Here is a 22,523-nt window from a genome sequence, read left to right on the forward strand (position 1 = left end):
GTCGCTTTAACTGACAATTGCACGGTCGTGCAACGTGGCTCCCAAACAAAATTTACATCCTTTTTTTTTCCACAAATAGAGCTTTCTTTTGGTGGCATTTGATCACCCCTGCGTTTTTTTTTTGTGCTATAAACAATAAAATAGCGTCAATTTTTAAAAAAAAACTGATACTTTTTAAATATCCCCCAAAAATATATAAAACATTTATTTTTTTCCTCAGTTTAGGCCAATACGTATTCTTCTACATATTATTGGAAAAAAAAATAAAAATAAATCGCAATAAGTGATTGATTGGTTTCCGCAAAATTTATAGAGTTTACAAAATAGGGGATAGTTTTATGGCATTTTTAATAATAATTTTTTTTTTTACTAGTAATGGCGGCGATCAGTGATTTTTATTGTGACTGCGACATTATGGCGGACACATCGGACATTTTTGGGACCATTGTCATTTATACAGCAATCAGTGCTATACAAATGCACTGATTCCTGTGTAAATGACACTGGCAGTGAAGGGGTTAACCAGGGGGTGGTAGTGTAGGGGTTAAGTGTGTCCTTGGGGCGTGATACTAACTATGGGTATCTGTACTAACTGTGGGGGGCTGGGCTGTGTGCTAGTGAACACTGATCTCTGCTCCAAGCACAGGGAGCAGTGATCAGTGTCACTTGTTGCTAGGCAGAACGGGGAGATGCTGTTTACATCGGCATCTCCCCATTCAGCCTCCCCGTGAACACACCAGGCAGGTCCGTAATACTGTTGTGGAGAAGTTAAAGCCGGATTTGGATACAAAAAGATTTCCCAAGCTTTAAACATCCCAAGGAGCACTGTGCAAGCGATCATTTTGAAATGGAAGGAGTATCAGACCACTGCAAATCTACCAAGACCTGGCTGTCCCTCTAAACACAGCTCATCACCCTCAACACACCATCCCCACTGTTAAACATGGTGGTGGCAGCATCATGGTTTGGGCCTGCTTTTCTTCAGCAGGGACATGGAAGATGGTTAAAATTGAGGGGAAGATGGATGCAGCAAAATACAGGACCATTCTGGATGAAAACCTGTTGGAGTCTGCAAAAGACCTGAAACTGGGATGGAGATTTATCTTCCAACAAGACAATGATCCCAAACATACAGCAAAATCTACAAAGAAATGGTTCACAAATAAACGTATCCAGGTGTTAGCATGGCCAAGTCAAAGTCCAGACCTGAATCCAATCGAGAATCTGTGAAAAGAGCTGAAAACTGCTGTTCACAAACGCTCTCCATTAAAACCTCACTGAGCTCGAGCTGTTTTGCAAGGAAGAATGGGCAAGAATTTCAGTCTCTCGATGTGCAAAACTGATAGAGACATACCCCAAGCGACTTGCAGCTGTAATCGCAGCAAAAGGTGGCTCTACAAAGTATTAACGCAAGGGGGCCAAATAATTTTGCACGCCCCACTTTTCATTTTTTTATTAGTTAAAAAAAGTTTCAAAAATCCAATAGATTTCGTTCCACTTCACAATTGTGTCCCACTTGTTGGTGATTCTTCACAAAAAATAAAATTTTTATATCTTTATGTTTGAAGCCTGAAATGTGGCAAAAGGTTGAAAAGTTCAAGGGGGCCGCATACTTTCGCAAGGCACTGTATGTCTGGCGCAAACCCAACACATCACATCACCCAAAGAACATCATCCCCACAGTGAAACATGGTGGTGTTTTTTCAGCAGTCGGGACTGGGTAACTGGTCAGAGTTGAGGGAAAAATGGATGGTGCTAAATACAGGGATATTCCTGAGCAAAACCTTTACCACTCTGTGTGTGATTTGAGGCTAGGATGGAGGTTCACTTTCCAGCAGGACAATGACCCCAAACACATTGCTAAAGCAACACTTGAGTGGTTTAAGGGGAAAAATGTAAATATATTGAAATGGCCTAAGCAAAGCCCAGACCTTAATCCAATAGTAAATCTATGGTCAGACTTAAAGATTGCTGTTCATAAGGACAAACCATTACACTTGAAGGAGCTGGAGCAGTTTTGCCAGGAGGGATGGGCAAAAATCGCAGTGGTAAGATGTGACAAGCTCATAGAGACTTATCCAAAGTGACTTGGAGTTGTGATAGCCGCAAAATGTGGCTCTACAACGTATTGACTTTAGGGGGGTGAATAGTTATGCACATTGGCTTTTTCTGTTATTTTGTCCTATTTGTTGTTTAAATAAAAATAAAAAACATCTTCAAAGTTGTGGACATGCTCTGTAGATTAAATGATGCACACTGCCCTACATCCTACTGACCTCTGCACACTGCCCTACCTACTGCTGACCTCTGTACACTGCCCTACCAACTACTGACCTCTGTACACAAAAAATAAAAAACCATCTTTAAAGTTGTGGACATGCTCTGTAGATTAAATGATACAAATCCTCAAACAATCCATGTTAATTCCAGGTTGTGAGACAACAAAACATGAAAAATGCCAAGGAGGATGAATACTTTTGCAAGGCACTGTACATCCTACTGACCTCTGCACACTGCCCTACATCCTACTGACCTCTGCACACTGCCCTACCTACTACTGACCTCTATACACTGGCCTACTTACTACTGACCTCTATACACTGCCCTACCTACTACTGACCTCTGTACACTGCCCTACCTACTACTGACCTCTGTACAGTGCCCTACAAACTACAGACCTCTGTACAGTGCCCTATCTACTACTGACCTATAATCAAAACTACTTAGTGTATCCAGGTATACCTTGTTTTTTTCAGGACAAAGGAAAACTGGCACAAAATAACATTAACATGAAACTGTATCTTTCTTGCTATTGCCATACCTACAACCAATTCAAAATAATTCTCCTGCTCCTGACGATTGCAGCGATAACATATATGTATATTATTATTTGATATTTGTATATTATTATTTGTAGTAGGACCTGGAAAACAATAGTGCACATTTTGCTTCTTTTTTTTTTTTTTTTATCCTACCTAACATTAGCAGACATAGATACTAAATTAAAAAATGTACACTTTTTTTTTTAATCCTGCCTATATATATTAAAGGGATTGTAAAGTGAATTTTTTATTTTTTTTAAATAACAAACATGTTATACTTACCTCCACTGTGCAGCTCGTTTTGCACAGAGTGGCCCCGAACCTGCTCTTCTGGGGTCCCTCGGCGGCTGTCTCGGCTTCCTCCCGCAGGTACTTCTCATGTTTATGTAGCTCCCTCGCATGGTGAGAAGCATCTGCGGGCACGCTCCCATGATACAGCCGGCGGCTATAGCCGTTTGCTGTATCACGCAGCCCTGCCCCCCGGCGCTCCGCGTCAGTGGATGTGATTGACAGCAGCGCGAGCCAATGGCTGCGCTGCTTTCCATCCATCCACTCCAGCCAATCAGCGGCCAGGCTGAATGGTGGAAAGGACGTTGGGGGACGAGCGCGGGACTTTCGAGGGGTGAGGTAAGTAAAACGGGGGGGGGGGGGGGCTGGGGGCGCAGGCACTGTAAAATGTTTTTTTACCTTAATGCATAGAATGCATTAAGGTGAAAAAACATTTACCTTTACAACCCCTTTAATCCTGACTTTTGACTGTAACCATGACCCTAACCTTGATCAAATCCTGATGTAGCTTTCTCTCTCTCTTTTTTTTTTACTTTTTCTTTTCTTTATTTATTACAGGTACTTATGTAGCGCCATCAATATATGCAGTGCTTTACATATATACTATGCATTTACATCAGTTTACACTTTTTTCCTTTAGCAAGGAGAAAAAGATACATTTAAGAGGGAAAAAAAATCACATTGGCAGGCTGTACAGTGAATGATCAATACAATAGTAATTTAGAAGCTTTCACAGCAATTGGCTTATTGTGAACCAGGCTCCTTTTTCAGTAAGCATCGCTGCTCCTTTCATTGGTCCCTTTAGACTGTCATGCACATTTTATTAAAATAAAAAAACTTTTTTTTTTCACTTGTCACATTGATTTAACTGACATCATATGCAGACTGAAGCTCGTCACTTTGATCTGCAGTTGAAAGAAATAGAGTAGGTACAAAAGTAACAGATTTGGTTTGTAACTAAAATCCTACCTTGGCAGGAGAAACACATGCCACAGTTGTGATGCTTTGCGGATGTGGCAAATTTAACTTAGCACTTTAAGTTTGACAGGCAGCCAATGGGAATGTGCCACAGCCACATAGTATTTAAATGAAAAATCCCCCTGCAGCTGAAAAAAAAAACAAAAAACAAAAAAATAGGCATTCGGGAGGTGGCAGTATCACCTCCTCAAATGCCTGGAAGCTGACCCACCATGTATTACTTTGCAGAGAGGTGGTGGAGACTGCTGCCTGTGTCAGGCCACACAAACACAATATTAGCCAGCCATGGGTTCTAACCCTTTCCTACGCCATCCAATTCTAAAAATGAATACTGAAATAATAAATTACATGGTTCTCATAATTAAAGTGAAATGACACAAGTAGCAGTAAATGCTTTAATAAACTAATATTTCAGATAATACTACAGAGGCAATGTTGAAAATAGATGTAAACATGCTGTTAAATAAGTAAGGTTTTCCTGACCATAAATGTAAAAGATGTGTCCTTGGTCAGTGTAACAGTTTAATCATTGTAATGTTTTAGTGCAAAATCCAACAGTCTCCACTGCTATTTCGCTCAACCGACTAGATGTGCATTATAGACATTTATGGTAGAACTCCACTGCATTGTTCCTGGCCCAACAGTTCTGTGACAGATGGTTTCATTACCATCCAAAGGCTCTTGTCCACACTGCTTTTCTTTTGAACTCTGGAAGGCCCCTTAGGTTAATAAGTGTAGCTAAAAAAAGAAAAAAAGCCAAATTATTTGGTCATTCAAGCTCACTAGCAACACAGTACAGTCATACCCCGCTTTTCAGTACATAATGGGGTTTATTTACTAAAGCTGGAAAGTGCAAAATCTGGCTCACTTCTGCATAGAAACCCATTAGCTTCTAACCCCAGCTTGTTCACTTAAGCTTTGGTAATAAAACCTGGAAGCTCATTGGTTTCTATGCAGAAGTGAGCCTGATTTTACACTTTACTTGTGTACTTAAAAGTGGGGTATGCCTGTACAGTAATCATTGTGATATTACAAAGAAGGGGGAATAACACTGCGCTAAACCTAAAAAGTGAGGGTGGTATACCCAAAAAAATGAAAAATAATTTTCTGTAGCAGCTAACACTCAAACAAAGTCATACAGATACAAACAAAAATTGTGTAGCACTAAGGCTTGTAATAGCCATGTGAGAAATAAATCAAAATCACAAGTGAACAATAATGTACAATGTGCAAGTGAAAGTCCAGTGACCAATGTGAAACTGGTAAATACCAGTGACCAATGTGAAAAGTCCAGTGACCAATGTTAAACTGGTAAATACAAGTCTGTCTGGAGGATTAAAATCCGAATGGAAATCAACCGTAATGTCTCGGAGATGATTATTACACAAGGATGTAAAGCTTGTGACATGGAGAACATCAATGCTTAAAACACTCAATGAGGTACTCTTACCAGCAGAGGTGGACACACATACCATATGGCAGTGGGTCAAATATTCATGGATAGTTGTCTCTGGGTACGATAGCGAGGTCCCCGGATAGTTGTCTTTAGGTATGACGACGAGGTCCCGATCACAGGGATAGGTTCACGGCCGGAGATGATCTCTAGGCACTTCCACAGCGAGTCCCACTCGTCAGTATTCACCGGTACCAAAAATATGAAAAAAGAGGGAAGAAAAGTGCTCCATATAGTGCAGATCAGCCAATAATGTTTTATTGGAAAATTTCTCGTAGTCAAGGAGACATAAAAAGAACACAATAGTGTAATAAAAATGGCATAACAAGCAGTATGGGAGTCTAAAATAGCCATCCCTATGCGTTCCTACTCAAACGGTCATCAACAGGGGCATTTGGATTTTACGCCATTTTTATTACACTATTGTGTTCTTTTTATGTCTCCTTGACCACGAGAAATTTTCCAATAAAACATTATTGGCTGATCTGCACTATATGGAGCACTTTTCTTCCCTCTTTTTTTATGATATTTTTGGTACCGGTGAATACTGACAAGTGGGACTCCCTGTGATCGGGACCTCGTCATCATACCTAAAGACAACTATCCGGGGACCTCGCTATCGTACCCAGAGACAACTATCCAAGTGTATTTGACCCACTGCCATATGGTATCTGTGTCCACCTCTGCTGGTAAGAGTACCTCATTGAGTGTTTTAAGCATTAGCTTTACATCCTTGTGTACTCATCATCTCCGAGACATTACGGTTGATCTCCATTCGGATTTTAATCCTCCAGACAGACTTGTATTTACCAGTTTCACATTGGTCACTGGTATTTACCAGTTTCACATTGGTCACTGGTATTTACCAGTTTCACATTGGTCACTGGTATTTACCAGTTTCACATTGGTCACTGGACTTTCACTTGCACATTGTACATTATTGTTCACTTTGTGATTTTGATTTATTTCTCACATGGCTATTACAAGCCTTAGCGCTACACAATTTTTGTTTGTATCATTGTGATATTCATTACAAGGAAAAACAAGGGATCAATCAGAATATCTGAATTTGTCCAGCCCAAGTTCATATAACAGAGATGAGTGCCCATATCTAAACGGCTCTAAATATGACCAATTACAGTGATCCACTGATTGGTCCACATATCTTCAGTTTTTACACAACATATATCATTGTAGCTGTAAAAACAACTAGATTCAAATGTATGGAAAGCATCAACATTAACTGATCCTAAGATTTTTTTTGGTCTATGTGTAAAATATGACAGCATTAGGCTTTACCACTTACTATTATGGGGAAAATAAACTTATTTAAAATATTTCTCCCTAAATGTCTATATATAATTATCCAATTCCCCTATGTATGTACCTAAATGGGTTTTTAGGCCATATACTCTATAGTCTCGACTTTTCTTTGCGGCTCCCATACTCCCCAATGGTTTTTGACTACTCTGAACTTGCCCTTGGCTTTGGTGGGGCTAGCATTGACAGATCTAAGAGCTTACTATTTTCCTTCTCAACTGATCTATCTCCATTTGCGGTTTTTTTCCCAGACTCTGAATGCGACAGAGGCAGCGGTAGCTACTTCGTATAAAACATTACGCAAAGGAGAAGTCCAGCCTGAGCTTTTTAGGCTGGGCTTCTCCTCTGGGTCACAGAATTGCAATTCGTCTTGAACTCCTGTGACCCGTTTTTAGCGGAGAGCAGTCTGAAGTCCGCTCTCCACTGACATCACTGCCATCAGTCAAGGCAGCGAGTCACCCCGACTTCCCAAGTCTGGATCAACCAGCTGCCTTGATTGATGGCAGTCTCAGCAAGCTGCTGAGATGGCCTCTCCCCACCCCGCCACAGCTCAGCGCTCCAGTGAGTGTGGAGCAGCAGAGAGGAGAGACGCTGACTGACAGTCAGCAGCTCTCCTCTGGGGGGATCTGTGAAAACCGTGCCATCGGTGATGTTCGGTGGCTCGGTTCTCAGTGTAGAGACGGTGGGGGACAGCTGCTGCATCGGTCTGTTGCTCCATCCGCTGAGGTAAGTATGAATCAAAACCATACTTCTCTTTTAATATGGTATATAGGAAAGATTATATAGGAAAGAAATCCCGGGGGAAGGAGGTGGGCAAAGTTCTATCTCTACTTGGGAAGATTTTTCATTTATGTTGCCACAAACTAGTTGATATACCCCTGTATAGGTCCCCTAATGCTACTCTTTCAACCCTTCTTTGGGAGAGCTTTATAAGTTGGAAGGAGCAACTTTATTGGGCCCGTTATGTTCATCAGTTATACCTAGATAGACGATTTTGCTCCTTTAAGCAGTTATTTAGGGCATATTGGATTCCAAGGACTTGCCGTTTTAAATACGCACAGCTATGCCATACAGAGACAGCTCAGTTTGGGGGAGGTGCTGTCCAGTTACAAAATATTAAACTGGAAGCAGTATCGTTGGATCCAGATCATGGTAAATTGGTTTCTAGATATTATATGGCCCTGGATCCTTGCAATTCCCATCTGGTTGAGCACGCCAAGGCCCTTTGGTTTGCTGCCAAAAAAATGCCCCAAAAAATAAAAGAAGGTTTGGTTCCGTTGGGATGAGTCTACTTAAACTCTGGAGGGTGAGCCAGATGTCTGAGTGAATACTGGGAGACGAGGTGGACTAGAGGTGATTCAGTTCTTATTGTGCGCTGTACAAGTATTTCATTCATTCATTCAAAAGAGGACCTATAGCTGGAGTGCAGATATGGTAGTATTACACACTCTAAGGACTTGCATATCTTTCATAATTGTTTTTATGTTTTTTTTTTTTTTCGTGTGTGGTTTGTTTTATATAGGTTTTTAAGTTAAACTTAAAAATGTTTACTAGACTGAGCGTATGTCATTACTATGTAAGCATCCTCAGATGCAATCATTTCCTCTGTACTTTCATTTACATGGACAAGAATATGTGATGAAACTGATATTCTTTGCATCTTCTGATGTCTAGTAATAACCATTTCTTTAAAAATAAATATGACAGCATGTGTACTACTATTACATTTATAGAATTATTTAACTTTATAAGAAAGCACACAATGTGCTGAATTTCTGGCATATAAGAATCATTGATTAAGATATTGTATTTAGGAGCCGCTAAAGCAACAAAACACACAGAGTTGGCAAAATCTCTGTCAGACTTGTAATCCTACCTTTTACAGTAAATGGGAAACAACAGATGATATCCACTTGGCTTCCATTCAGCATTTATTAACAAACTCACATTTTATCAATAGCAATTGTGTTTGTAGAAACACTGATTGCACATCCTGTATTATATTCTGTGTGTTCAGTGTTTGCAGAAATATGGATGATAACTGTGTTCACTGTAGCCCTTATTAAACATCTGATAGGATATCAATACAAGTGCATTCATGTTAAATCACAATGTATTCCAGCCATACTAATAATTAGTAACATATACTAAACCTTTCAATTTTGTTCTTGAAGATTTTGACAAGACTTCCTCTGGACTTTCTAGAAGAGTCATCAACCAGTCTATAAACTTAATAAAAAAATAGGAAATGTAAAAATAATATCTTAGCACTTTCTTAATTTAACATGTAGGGCGGACTCAAAGCATCAATGGCTATTTTCAGGGTGAAGTTTTCTTTGTGTCAAAGTCAGGCAAACATTTGTGCTCGTTTCAGAAACATTACCAACATGTATGCCAAATTCAGGTAGTTCTAACCACCGCCACTTTAATAATCTGTCACTTTGTTTGTGACAGGATTACCGCCAGTTCGTAAATTAAAAAGAACTGTTGGTAATAAAGACCATCTCTGAGCTGGCATACAAAAGGTACACCAGTGCTCAAAGTGGGGCAGGTCTGTACTGGAAAGCTGTCATGAGAGTCCCTGGCCCAAAGCAGAATATACACAAAGAGGCATGGGATACTGGTGTTGCCATTTCCCAAATATGGCAATTTCTATATTTGGGAAAAAACAAGTCAGGGGAGGCAGAACTGATGGGGAAATATTCCCCATGGCCACAATACCACTGGTAGGGTTAAGCCTGATGAGGAATGGAGAGACTAGTTACCCATCAGTTCTGCCTTTGTTTTAAATTAACAACAGATTGCAGATAGTGGACTCAAAAGCACCTATCGGTACCGAATAGCGGCTATGGACCTGCCCACTTGTTATGTGTTGTAAATTAACAGCAAGGTGAACCTTACTGGGAATTTGTCTTTCAGTTCCTCATCAGGTTTTGCCCACTGCACTACAAAACTCCTTGGCCAGAGGGGAAGCACACTGAGAAAGGAATGTCAAGTTTGGTTTTATACACATTTTATTTTGGCATAGAATCCATAGTATAGTTTTGGCATAGTATCCAATGTTGGGAGAGGTAGTTGTGCCTTGCTTTCATTCCCCACTATTCTGCTGATGACAGTCACGGAAGCCTGGCACTTGTCAACTAAAATAAGATAAAGCCAACAAAGTGCCTGCCTTGAACACGATATAAAAATGAACTACAGTCTAACCTCATCAGTCAAACAGGCTCCTCTCCTGTACTGAAATTGCTTACTCTGATTTCACTGCATACTGTGATTTTCTGCCCCTTAAGCTACAATAGGCAGCAGAGAGGGATGTATACATGTGACGACTTCTGCTATAGTTATCTGACATGTAGTGTTTCGCCACAAAAGATGTCTACCTTTCACATTCTGATCTTATTCATTTCTAAGAAATCGACACAAACGAGCAGAGTAGAAGGTCATTTATGTAATCGCTCTGTTAAAGCATGGTCCAGGAGTACAGTATCCTCTTAGTTGTTCATTACACTAATCAAATTAGCTACAGTTTGACATATTGAAATTGCAGCGAAACCTGATTATAGGGCTGGGCCTGCAAGGGTAAATAGAGCTAAATCTTCTATCTGCAGAATCTTTAAATGAGGGAACATCTGGTATAATGAGATGTTTAAGACCGAGACTACAAGATTAACTACAGTAACAGCCCACTTTTCAGTGAACTATTTTTCCACTGGATAGAGTGCAGCAAAAAAATGTGAAGGAGTAAAAATCTTTTCTGGATTGATACAGCTGACAGGTCCATTCTATCTGTTCATGAACATGGAATGTCTTTTGATTTGCAGGTCTGTTAATACCAAAAGGGGCATGGAGAGACAGAGAAAAATCAACTACAATACTCAGCCTTTTGTGCACAGTATCAATCAGCTAATCCACATTAGCATGAACAAGCATGTTGCATGAAGCTACCAGTTCAGGTGTAAAAAAGTGCAGGGGAGAAAAATCTTCCCCAGCCTCCTCTAACACTGCCTTTTATATCCTCATTACCTTCTGTGTCTGCCTCATCTAGGACAGGAATATCAGGATCTGATTTAAGTAGCAACAGAGGGGCTTAAATATAGTAGAGAACACCTGTAGTAATTCCCAGAGGTGGTGAGCGGTGCACTGGCTTGTAGTGGCCTCCTAGCACCTGAGCAAACACATAGATAAAAGAAAGCTGGCAGCTCATTCTTCCGCAATGAATACATTTATTAATCCAGGTGTGGTACAAAATAATACAGGGCTTATGCATTTTGGCATGTAGCCTTAATCATAGCTAAAGAGAGAGGGGCTGGAGAAGGGGCTTGGTGGTTTGTAGCCCTGGACAGAGATGGTTGTATTAAAGCTATGATTTGTCCAATGCATTGTAACATAGATGCATACAATTCTTCTTCTGTGAGGGAGACCACTTGCTGCTTGCCTGAGATAAAGCTAGAACAAAATGCAAGGTCTAGAGTCCAATGCAAGGGGAACATCATCACTCTGAGGTTGAGTGTCGTGTAGGACTTCAGCAAAGCAAATGTTTGCTTGAAGTTTAAACATGGCTCCATTTTGCTTGGTTTCCGCTATAGCTATAGCCACGGAGTGCGGAATATAGGGTAAGCATAACCGAGGAGTAGTACACTGCAACTGTGGGTATAAATCACTCTGTAGTGGCAAAAGAACAGGAAGAAGTGCCTGAGTACCTTATAAGGGCTCTAGACAGAAGTGGCGGTAAAGTGTGCGATCAGTGGTGCTATGTAACATATGGTAATCCACCTGGTACCAAGCTCTTAACAGCTGAGTTTTTGAACCAAGTTTTAGGCTCGGAACTAGCAGCGGATTGCACAGGAACGCTGCCCATCCCCTATTCTCTGGTTCAGGGATGAATCTTTGCCTGCCCCGGAGATATGTGAACCGGCTCCATAGAGAGCCGGTCACATTCTCCTGCTATGCAAATTGGATGCGGAGAAACTGCATCCAATTCACTTAGGTGTGAAACCAACCTTAAACGTTTACACTGTACGTATAAATTAATACATTCCAAACATAGGCCTAAAGTTAAATAAAACAAATTTTATTCAAAAATAAATGTTTTACTTGCAGCTGCAATAGACAGCAGGTGCAAGGAACTGGACATGTACCCCCTGTGTACCTGGATAAAGTTTTACATGTTACATGCCCAAAATCCACAATTGATTGTATGGAAGCAGATCCAGAACAAACATGCACCAATTGGAAAATCACATATGCTCTAGGATAGTGAGCTGTATCTGTTCTGGGTTAATACCAACTCTCTTCTCTTCCACTTGAAGTAAAATTAATCATGTATAGTAACATTTGAAAGGTTGTATTTTCGTTCACACTAGTGCAGGCCATGTGCACTAGCATGATGAACATGCAATGCAATAATATCACAATAAAGTGTAAACGATACAATAGTTTTTTTTAATCAAATTGAGTAACTGGAAGTAATACCTTCTGTGTGTGTTCCTTCCAGGGCTCTTTGGCTAACAATAACTGTAGACTTAATGGAAGGGCAGTTAAACACTCATGTACAGTCACAATGTCCAGGGATTGATTTGCTAAACAGCCAGGGGTAAGTGGGGCTTCATTTTTACATGGAATCCAGCTACCGTGAACTCCGAGCAGTAAAGGAGTCGCATGATCAGCCCAAGCCACTACAGATGCTGCAAAAACTTGCAGAAAAAAGTCCAGTGCCTGCAAAAAACAATTGAAGTAAAAATGTAAAGTAAATTGAAAAGTAACATTCCATTAATCTTTTGCCCTAACGCAGAGACATTCATGTACCTCGCTGAGTGAAACATTGTTTACTGGGGTGGACCGATAAGCTATATTTCTTATGTGACTAATGAGGTCAATCAGCCATTCCATCCTCTTTAAGACACCTGAAAAAAGGTTTAAGCAAAACAACATATTAAAACTCAATAGTGCACAAAACAGCAAAATGCATTTGCAAATTTTTATGAATTAAGCCTGCAGCATGCAGTGTTTTACATTTAATTTGACACACAGATGAACATGAAAAGCCACCGATTTTCTCTATTTCCGCACACTTTTGCTGAATGCATGCAGGCCTTCAACTGTAATGCCGCATAAACGCGATCAGACTGTCTGGTGGACAAACCACTGTAAAGTCCGCCGGACTGTCCGAACGAGCAGACCTGCCCACACACAGGACTTTTCCGGCGGACTTTTGAAATGAACAGACTTGCCCACACACATGGAGGAAAGTCTGTTCATTTTGAGCATGGCTCCAGATAGCTGGGACTAGCGAAGGAAGTCAAGAAGAGAAGAACAGAAGGCGGCGAAGACAGCGGCGACAGAAGACCGGGCCACCCCCAGTAAAAGAGCTGGAAGAAGGAGCAGAGGCCTGGCAAGAAGAACCAAAGAGGGGGACAAGACCCCCGAAGCCGGAAGAAGACCCCCGGGCGGCGGTGACGAAGAAAAAAGCCGGGCTCCTCCGCTAGTAAAAGAGCTAGCAGAAGATAGCGGAGGAGTCCGACGAGAAGACCCCCCAAGACGGAAGACCACCCCCGGAGCTGTGCAATAAACTATTTTTAACCCTTGTGTGTTGTGTTTTATTTACATTTTTTTCACAGGTGAATGGGTAGGGGTACATTGTACCCCATACTCATTCACATAGGGTGGGGGGCCGGTATCCAGGGGCCTCCTTATTAAAGGGGGCTCCCGGATTTCGATAAGCCCCCCGCCCGCAGACCCCGACAACCAACGGCCAGGGTTGTCGGGAAGAGGCCCTTGTCCTCATCAACATGGGGACAAGGTGCTTTGGGGTGGGGGGGCGCGCTGCCCCCCTTCCTAAAAGCACCCCCCCATGTTGAGGGCATGTGGCCTGGTATGGCTTTCCTGACTGGCCGGGTTGCGTGCTCGGATAAGGGTCTGATATGGACCTGGGGGGGACCCCCACGCCGTTTTTTTCGGCATAGGACTTCCCCTTTAAGTTCATACCAGGTGACGGGGCCGGCAACGTGGCAGCTGCTAATTGCCTGAAAATTTTCCGACAAGTCCCTTTAACATAAGTCGATTACATAATCAACTTTTGTTGAGCGGGGGAAGCTAGACACTGATAAAAATGTTGATCACTGTATAGCCTGCATTTGGAAAATTGTTGTGTAGAAAGATAAGACAATAATGATATGGGGGTGAAGCAGACATAGTATAAGAAGATCATCATATCAAAAGGAAGCAATGTGATGGTGTAAAAGTGTCAATAACTAGGAAACTTGACTTTATCATAGGAAACCTACATTTAGTTCTGCATCTGAAAATATTAGGCAATCCATACAAGATTTAAAAGCAGTATTAAACCCAAGACCAAACATGTAATATATTGCATCTCGCCTATCATTTTATGTAGTGGCTGCATTAGGTTACTTTTGTTAGGCTTTTTTCCCTGTTTTCACCTGATGACCTGGCTAATAACGCACCACCTGTACTATAGTGCCCCCACTCTGAATCAAGGAGCATGGGAGCACCTTTGGACAGCAGCATTGTCAGTCTGGGTAGAGTGTTAGATGGACTAACAGATTTTACCAGCCTAACCTACAGACAAACGACCGGTGGACCGCCATATGGCATCCTCTCAAAATGGCTACGCTGTGGCACGATCTGTCGCCCACTATGTCCAGAAGACATAGCAGATGATTGATCAGTGTACAGGCTGCTGCCAGTACCATGTGACTAATCACAACAGATCACATGTCAATTGTACACAATGGATGGCCTTCATTCATGCCAGCCATTGTGTACTATTGAATTTATCTCTGTGATTGGTCACAGTGATCATATGGTACAGACAGAGCCAATCACAGCCCATCTGTGTGGGCCATCAAAGCTAATCACAATAGTAAACAATGAATGAACCGATTTTATTCAGTAAAAATTGTTACTTATAACAGTGAAATTCACTAGTATAAGCAATCACAATGTGTAAAAGAAAAAAAAAAGATAATTTTTCTAGAGTAGTGCAATGTTACTATGGTAATACTGTATTGCTCTGGTCACAGTGTGTTAAAAAAAAAAAAAAGGTGATAAAAAAAGAAAAAAGTTTAAAAAGATTGAAAAAAAATTTATTTTTTTATTTTTTACAAACTGTTACCAGTGTCCCTGATTTCCACCACACCAGTTATACGATGATACTGTACTGCACTTGTGACAGTATTTAAAAAAAAAAAAAAAAATTGGAAAACCATTTTTTTAAATAGTTTTTCATTTTTCCAAAATATTGTGACAAAAAAATTTTAACTTCAAAAACCTTGCCATGCCTCTTACTAAATACTTCAGACTGTCTACTTTCCAAAAAGCAGTCATTCGTTCTGTCCTAGCATTTTTGGGCCTCAAGAAATTAGATGGGCCACAGTACATCAAGATTGATCAATTATAATTTTATATATATATCATAGTTTGTGGACTCTATAACTTTCCTACAGACTAAATAATAAACATTGATTTGGGTTATTTTCACAAAAGAAATGTAGCAGAATACAGTTTGTCCTAAATTTATAAAGAAAGATTATTTATTTGCAAAATGTTATAACATATATGAAGAAAAACTTGTTTTTTTTTTCTGGAATTTTCAAAATGTTTGGTCTTTTTCCATTTAACAAAAAATAAATAATTCTGTGGCGATTAAATACCACAAAAAACAGCTATATTTGTGTGAAAAAAAATGATAAATATTGTATTTGGGTACAGTATTGCATGGAACTGAGAAAATGCATGTTTTATTTTTTTTATTGCTATATTTTAATGTTATACACATTTTAATTCAAACATTGGTGATAATTATTTATACAATATAATGGTTTCATATATTTACTGTAGGTGTTAAAGATTAATTATTATTTCTAAGTAACAGTGTGGGCAGTTGTTTTTGCTAGCACCATGCTTTGAGATCTTTCTTCTTTAGAGCCCTTCTCTACATTGCTGGTAGAGCTCATCTTCCCTAGCGCAGCTAATCGGTATGGCCATTCTTCATCTAACTTTTTGAGTTTTGTGTCTGGACTCCACTGGACTGGATGTTGCAAGAATAGCCTGCAAGTGACCTTCGGGCACTGGGTTCGACACCAAGCGCTTCCCAGACCCGACCCTGGTAACAAGTTAACTGAAGCGTGCATTCCAGGTCCAAAGCCACTGGCATTGCCTCAGCACTTGGCCTGTCCTTGAAGACTCAGTTTTTTAGTAAGTAAGCCAGCTGGGTTGAGCAACGCAACTACCTTAAGTTGTTGAATGCCTATAAACTACCTTAAGTAGAGAATGTCTATAAAAATTCTCTGCTTCCCATCAGATTCCACCGCAAAAGAGGTTAATACTGTGGGACTGGCATAATCCATTAGGTGTAGTGACTCACACATGCTTTCTTTGCTGCCATACAGCAACGGGAAAGCAGCTTCCCACTGTTGCTCCTGCTTACACAGAGCAACATGGAACCTTAATATGTTCCTTCTGCCCACCTACAGTAAACTTTGGTCACCTCTGGCTATCTCTTCCTCACCTGTTACCAGCTGTCTGGGTTTCATGAATACCTGAGGCCTTGCCTCATACCCCGAGCTTTAGGTTGCTGTACTGCAGTGTTTCTCAATTCCAGTCCTCATGGCCCACTAACAGGTCATGTTTTCAGGATTTCCCTCAGATGAAACAGCTGGGGTAATTACTAAGGCAGTGAAACTGATCAAATCACCTGTGCAAAATAATGGAAAGCCTGACAACATGACCTGTTAGTGGGCCATGAGGACTGGAATTGAGAAACACTGCTGTACTGCCACATGGTTGCAATGTGCCCGATTCTATATGGGGGGGGGGACAGTTCCACTGTAACTGGTGCCCCCAACGAACACGCTAACCACCCTAATGCCTTGCATTAGGGGGGGTTGCTTGCAGCACTCCCCCTGATGGTGCCAAAGTCTGTAATTCTGTTGCCCACTGGCCATAGAGTCTTCATATAGATATCCCTCACTGGAGTGATCACTCTCCTCAAACTGTCAGGTGGCCAGTAGGGATGAGCTTCGTGTTCGAGTCGAACATACGTTTGACTCGAACATTGGCTGTTCGTGCGTTTGGCGAATTCCGAACGTTTTGGCCGTTCGCGTCAAAATTCGAGTGACGCGCGCGCGGACCATAATGCACTGCGTTGGCGCAGTGCATTGCTGCCCGATGATTGGCCAAGCATGCACTGTGACCCCGCATGCTTGGCCAATCGCAGCGCCGGCAGCGAGGAGAGCCATGATTGGCCACAGGCATCCTGCCTGTGGCCAATCATAGCTCAGGCTGTGTAGTGCACGCCCCACACTATATAAGGCCGCCTTTGAGGCGGCCTCGTGTAGTGTGTTACTTAGCATCTGAAGCAGTGGGTGTTCTGTGTACCTTCAACACAGTACACACCAATCGTTTTTGGCTGATTTCCTATCTTGCTGCTGTGTAGTGGTTGTTGTCTGTGCCCTGACTGCAGTATACACCACTATATTCACCTCACCTATATAGCTAGTGATCTAGCTTTAACCACTTAACAACTGCCCATTGCCGATTAACGGCTTCAGGGGGGTTGTTTAACTCTGAGAGGCCGTTAATTAACGGCCTCCCAGAATTCTGCTCTCGCGTGCCACGAGGTGTGCGCACTCGAGAGCATCCGTGACCGCCGGGTCGCATCACGGATCACGGTAAATGGCCGCTCATAGCGGCCTTTTTCCACGTGATTGCTCCGTTAAATGACGGAGTGATCACTTGGAAACAAACCGGCGTCATGTTATGACGCCTGTTCCTCCCTCCCCTCTCTGTACCGATCGGTACAGCAGAGGGGAAAGAGATCGGTGTCAGCAGCGATGTGGGCTGCATCTGCAGTGCCCACATCGCTGCTCACCGAATTTAACCCCTCAATTCCCTGCCAATACTCTGCAATACCAGTGCATACTCTGCAGTACCCTGCCATTACTCTGCAGTACCCCCCATTACTCTGCAGTAACCCCCATTACTCTGCAGTACCCGCCATTACTCTGCAGTACCCGCCATTACTCTGCAGTACCCGCCATTACTCTGCAGTACCCGCCATTACTCTGCAGTACCCACCATTACTCTGCAGTACCCACCATTACTCTGCAGTACCCCCAATACTCTGCAGTACCCTGCCATTACTCTGCAGTGCAGTACCCTGCCATTACTCTCCAGTACCCCCCATTACTCTGCAGTAACCCCCATTACTCTGCAGTACCCCCAATACTCTGCAGTACCCCCAATACTCTGCAGTACCCTGCCATTACTCTGTAGTACCCCCCAATACTCTGCAGTACCCTGCTATTACTCTGTAGTACCCCGCCAATACCCCGCCAATACTCTGTAATACCCTGCCATAAATTGCCATACCCAGCCATACTCAGAGATACCCAGCCATACTCGGTGATACCCTGAAATACCCAGCCATAGACGCCCCCCACCCCTCACCGCCCTCCGGTGCTTCTACCAACTCGCCAGTACGATCAAAGCCAGAATCTTTTTTATTTTTTTATTTATTTTTTATTTCAGGCTTCCCAGCCTAGAAGTGAGATGTGGGGTCATATTGACCCCCCAGATTTCACTGTAAAGAGGACCTGTCACCCCATATTCCTATTACAAGGGATGTTTACATTTCTTGTAATAGGAATAAAAGTGATCAAAAATATATTTTTGGGGGAAAAAATGTCAAACTAAAATAAATAAAGTAAAATGAACAATAAAAAAATAAAATAAAAATTAAAGCGCCCATGTCCCCATGTGCTCGCATGTGCCACACATGTGAGGTATCGCCGAGAATGTTAGAGCGAGAGCAATAATTCTAGTCCTAGACCTCCTCTGCAACTCAAAACATGTAACCAGTAAAAAAAAAAAATTAAAGTGTCGCCTATGGGGATTTTTTAAGTAGCGACGTTTGGCGCCATTCCACGGGCATGTGCAATTTTGAAGAGTGACATGTTTGATACCTATTTACTCAGCATAACTTCATCTTTCACTTTATGCAAACATTGGGCTAACAAGTGGTTAATAATAGAGCTTGCAGTCAGTAGTGTACCCAGTACATACCCAGTACATACCGCTATAATATAGGGCAGGCCCCTACTTTCAAACATCCAACTTACAAACATCTCCTACTTGCAAACGCAAGGAGACAGCAGCAAGTGAGATGAAAAAAGATGGACGACAAAACAAATTATACAGGGGTGATAACCCTTCCCTATGTTTTCCAAAAAGCTTAAAGATAGTTTTTTTGACTGGAGCTACACTTTAAAAATGTACCGGTTGAAAATGACAAACAGATTCAACTTACCGCAAGCAGTTTTAAATGGTGTTATTTCTGTTTAATGTCATTTTGTGCAGGGACTGTTCTAAACACGGGAAACACGTGGCACTTCACAGGCATACTACAGACACCCCCCAGGCACCATATTTAAAGGAATATTTCACTTTTTTTTTCACTTTAATCGTCATTAAAATCAGTGCTCCCGCCAAAACGGCAGTTTTTAAAACTTTTTTTTGCAGTGACCCATGTCCCCTGAAACAGGAGGCAGGTCCCCAAACCCTTTTTAGGACACTATCTTGCATATTAGCCGTTAAAATTAGCACTTTCCAATTCGAACGTTTGAGTCCCATAGACTTCAATGGGGTTCTAACGTTCGTACCGAACGCGGGGGTCGTTCGCAAGTTCTGGTGCGAACCGAACCGGGGGGTGTTCGGCTCATCCCTAGTGGCCAGTTTCTCTGTTCCCCTGAGATTTTTACTACAGGCATGCAAGACATTTTGGCCAAAACCACCAGGTCATTTGCAGACTCTGACTGCAGAGGCAACTCCTGCTCCTTCTTTTCTAGATACTGTATATGATTTATCCATGGCCTTGGCAGCTTCTGAGCCCTCAAATGCTGAGTCTTTGTTGGATTCTGGCTCACTCCAGTCTTTGCCCGACAAACTTGCCCCCTTGCACCTGCCGTTTCAACTCTCTCTGACCTTGACAAGCGGTTTTCTGCCCAATCCACCCCCCCACTTATTAACCTTGTACCTTGTTTGGAAAGTATTATGTAAAAAAGTGGTCTACCTTCACTGTGGATCCAGTAGTGTCCCAACGTAACAAATCAAAAACCATACTAGTACAGCATGCACCCATCTGTAAAGACCCCAAAAAAAGACACTTTTCTCCCTGCTCTGAATCCCACCCTGGCAACGATTTTATTGTGCCAACCAATGTCTGACTGGGCAAAATTCCTTAAAAGAGATCTTACCACTGCTGCGGTTGATCAACTTGGCTATAGAACACATGGAGAAAATAAGGTTAATTTCCTAAAAGCAAAAAGGATGTTTACTCTGCAAAGGAAATTGCACTTTACAGGGGAATTTTCCCTTTAGTTTACTGAATGACTCTGCTCACTTCCATCATCCAATTAAGTGCAAGCAAAAATACTTTTTTTGTTTTTTCAAAAAAGGCTTGGGTATACTTTGCAAAGTTTTTTTTATTGCATTCACTAAGCTAAGGGAAAACTCTCTTACCTCTCACACTTAGGTCTCCTGTCAGTACACATACATAAGACACTTCAGTTAAAGAGGTAGATTGCAAAACCCGCATTCACAAAGCATCTGCTCCACATAGCCTTCAAGAGGCAATATACCTTTGAATCTAACCTTAATTCAAGTATTAAGGATAACACCTGCAGAAATGCTGTAACGGTGGCTTACATCAACCACCAGGCAGGAACCAAAAGGACCAATTTGTCATCCTTTTTCTCATGCCTGGCTTAAATGGCATAGCTGTTGATGCTCAGGTTTTGAGAGAGATTATTTCTACAATGCTTAAAGCTAGGAAGGATGATTCCTGTAAAGCCAAGGAGGACAGGACATGGGGACTATACTTTACTTGGTGTGAATATTGGGGCTACCAGCCTAGAAGTTTCTCCATGGGATGAATCCACTGTTTACTGCAGCTGGGTCTAGACTGATGTTTGGATCTCAGCTGTATTAAACATCGGCTTTTCTATTTTGTTTCAAAGACTGTTGGCTTCTCACTCCTTAAAATCTTTGTACAGGGAGTCTACCATATAGTTCTCCTTGTTTGTTCCCCTACGACTCCATGGCAAGTGAATCAGCTTCTCTTTGCTCTTTAGAAACTGCCGTTTGAACTACTTAACCCCGTGTCGACCGGCTCACGCCGATATGTCAACAGAAGGGCAGGTACAGGCATATTAACGTACCTGTACGTTGCCCTTTAAGATGCTGCATTGTGGGCGCACATGCGCCACGAGCTCCGCGAGTGTGATAGCAGGTCCCGTGGACTCGATGTCCGCAGGGATACCCTAGATCGTCCCACCCAGAGGGCGAACGGGGAAATGCAGATGTAAACAAGCATTTCCCTGTTCTGCCTAGGGAATACAGCTCCCTGTGATCGGCAGTGGTGAGAAGTGTCCTGTCACACGTAGCCCAGCCCCCCACAGTTAGAATCACTCCCTAAGACACACTTAACCCCTGCAATTTTGTTTGGGAGCCACGTTGCACGACACAGCGACACAGTACCTTCTTGCCTAATGCAGTTTCTGCCTCTCACCTCAACCGGTACATTGTTCTTTCATCCCTCTTTCTGGTTCTAGTTCACCAAAAGGAAATTTCCTTCCATCGTCTGGAAGTGGTTTGAGCGGCAATAATTTCTCTCTCAGTCACGGTTTCTTTCAGGAAGACTGACTCCATTTTTGTCATTTCGGGTTGGTCCACCTGAGGGTTTTTTTGCTTATCCTTCCACCATCTCTAGGTGGTCTCAGGCTTATGGTTTTAAAGATCGAGCTCCAACTTTTCATGTCAATGCACACTCTAATAGATATGTGGTTGCTTCTTGGGCTTTTTAGCATCAAGCAACAGGTTTGCATGATCTTCTTTTCACACAAGTTCTACCAGGCAGACGTTGCCACCTTATCTGATGTCAGCTTCAGGGGTAAGGTTCTTCTGGTGGCTCTTTGAGAGTCCCCAGGTATCTGTTTTTATTGAGCCTATCAGTGTTTGTTTGCTGTATTGGTTATCCTTCAGTTGGACTGCTTATGGACATCCCAAATACAAAAAGCTTCCTGTGTCCCTTAATGAACAAAAAAGGGTTTTTGTACTCACCATTTTTTGGAGTCCACTGACACTGACTGTCCTATCCTTCTATGGTTATTATCATGCTTTCAGTACTGCTTGCTACAACACCGAGTCATGCTGGCAGTGGGTAAGACCATAGAAGTGGCAGACTAGATTAAGATAATATAATCATATTCTCTACATATTTCCTGTATAGAAAATAGCTTAGCGTTTGTAAACTTTTATGGAGTGAAAATGACAACACGGGTATACCTACCTGTATTCTGGTGGCTTACAAGGCGTGCTTGATAGAAAGCCTGCAGTAACATCCAGATAATGGTATGCTTATCCTTGCTTTCTGCAGCTACATTAATTATATCACCCAAGTATGACAATGGCAGACGTCCCTGAGAAATCAGATTTAACTGCACAAATGTGGATTTCCTAATATTCACCTGTGCATCAAAAACAGAAGTTGAAGAAAAGTCAGGAAAAAATGTCAAGTGGAGCCATTTTAGCAAAAAGAATTCACTGCATATCAATACAGATATACTCCCCCTGGAGGCCTAGGA

The 22,523-nt window shown here is 42.0% G+C and overlaps 1 protein-coding gene across 2 annotated transcripts in view; it reads right to left on the reverse strand.

Moving 5' to 3' along the window:
* Window positions 1-4,469: 4,469 nt before the first annotated feature.
* The window catches only part of FOCAD (focadhesin), a 346,212-nt gene continuing 328,158 nt past the window's right edge, over window positions 4,470-22,523 (reverse strand). For both annotated transcript variants that reach the window (XM_077475201.1, XM_077475202.1), the window contains exons 40-44: window positions 22,229-22,406; window positions 12,667-12,764; window positions 12,334-12,576; window positions 9,015-9,090; window positions 4,470-4,826 (exon numbers count right to left, since the gene is read on the reverse strand). In XM_077475201.1, the coding sequence (XP_077331327.1) occupies window positions 4,753-4,826; window positions 9,015-9,090; window positions 12,334-12,576; window positions 12,667-12,764; window positions 22,229-22,406 (669 nt within the window). In that variant the 3' untranslated portion in view covers window positions 4,470-4,752. The remainder of the gene's footprint in view (window positions 4,827-9,014; window positions 9,091-12,333; window positions 12,577-12,666; window positions 12,765-22,228; window positions 22,407-22,523) is intronic.

The sequence above is a fragment of the Lithobates pipiens genome, unplaced genomic scaffold (assembly GCF_037356315.1).
Source record: "Lithobates pipiens isolate NorthernLeopardFrog02 unplaced genomic scaffold, aLitPip1_a1.2 Scaffold_13, whole genome shotgun sequence".
NCBI classification, from domain to species: Eukaryota; Metazoa; Chordata; class Amphibia; order Anura; family Ranidae; genus Lithobates; species Lithobates pipiens.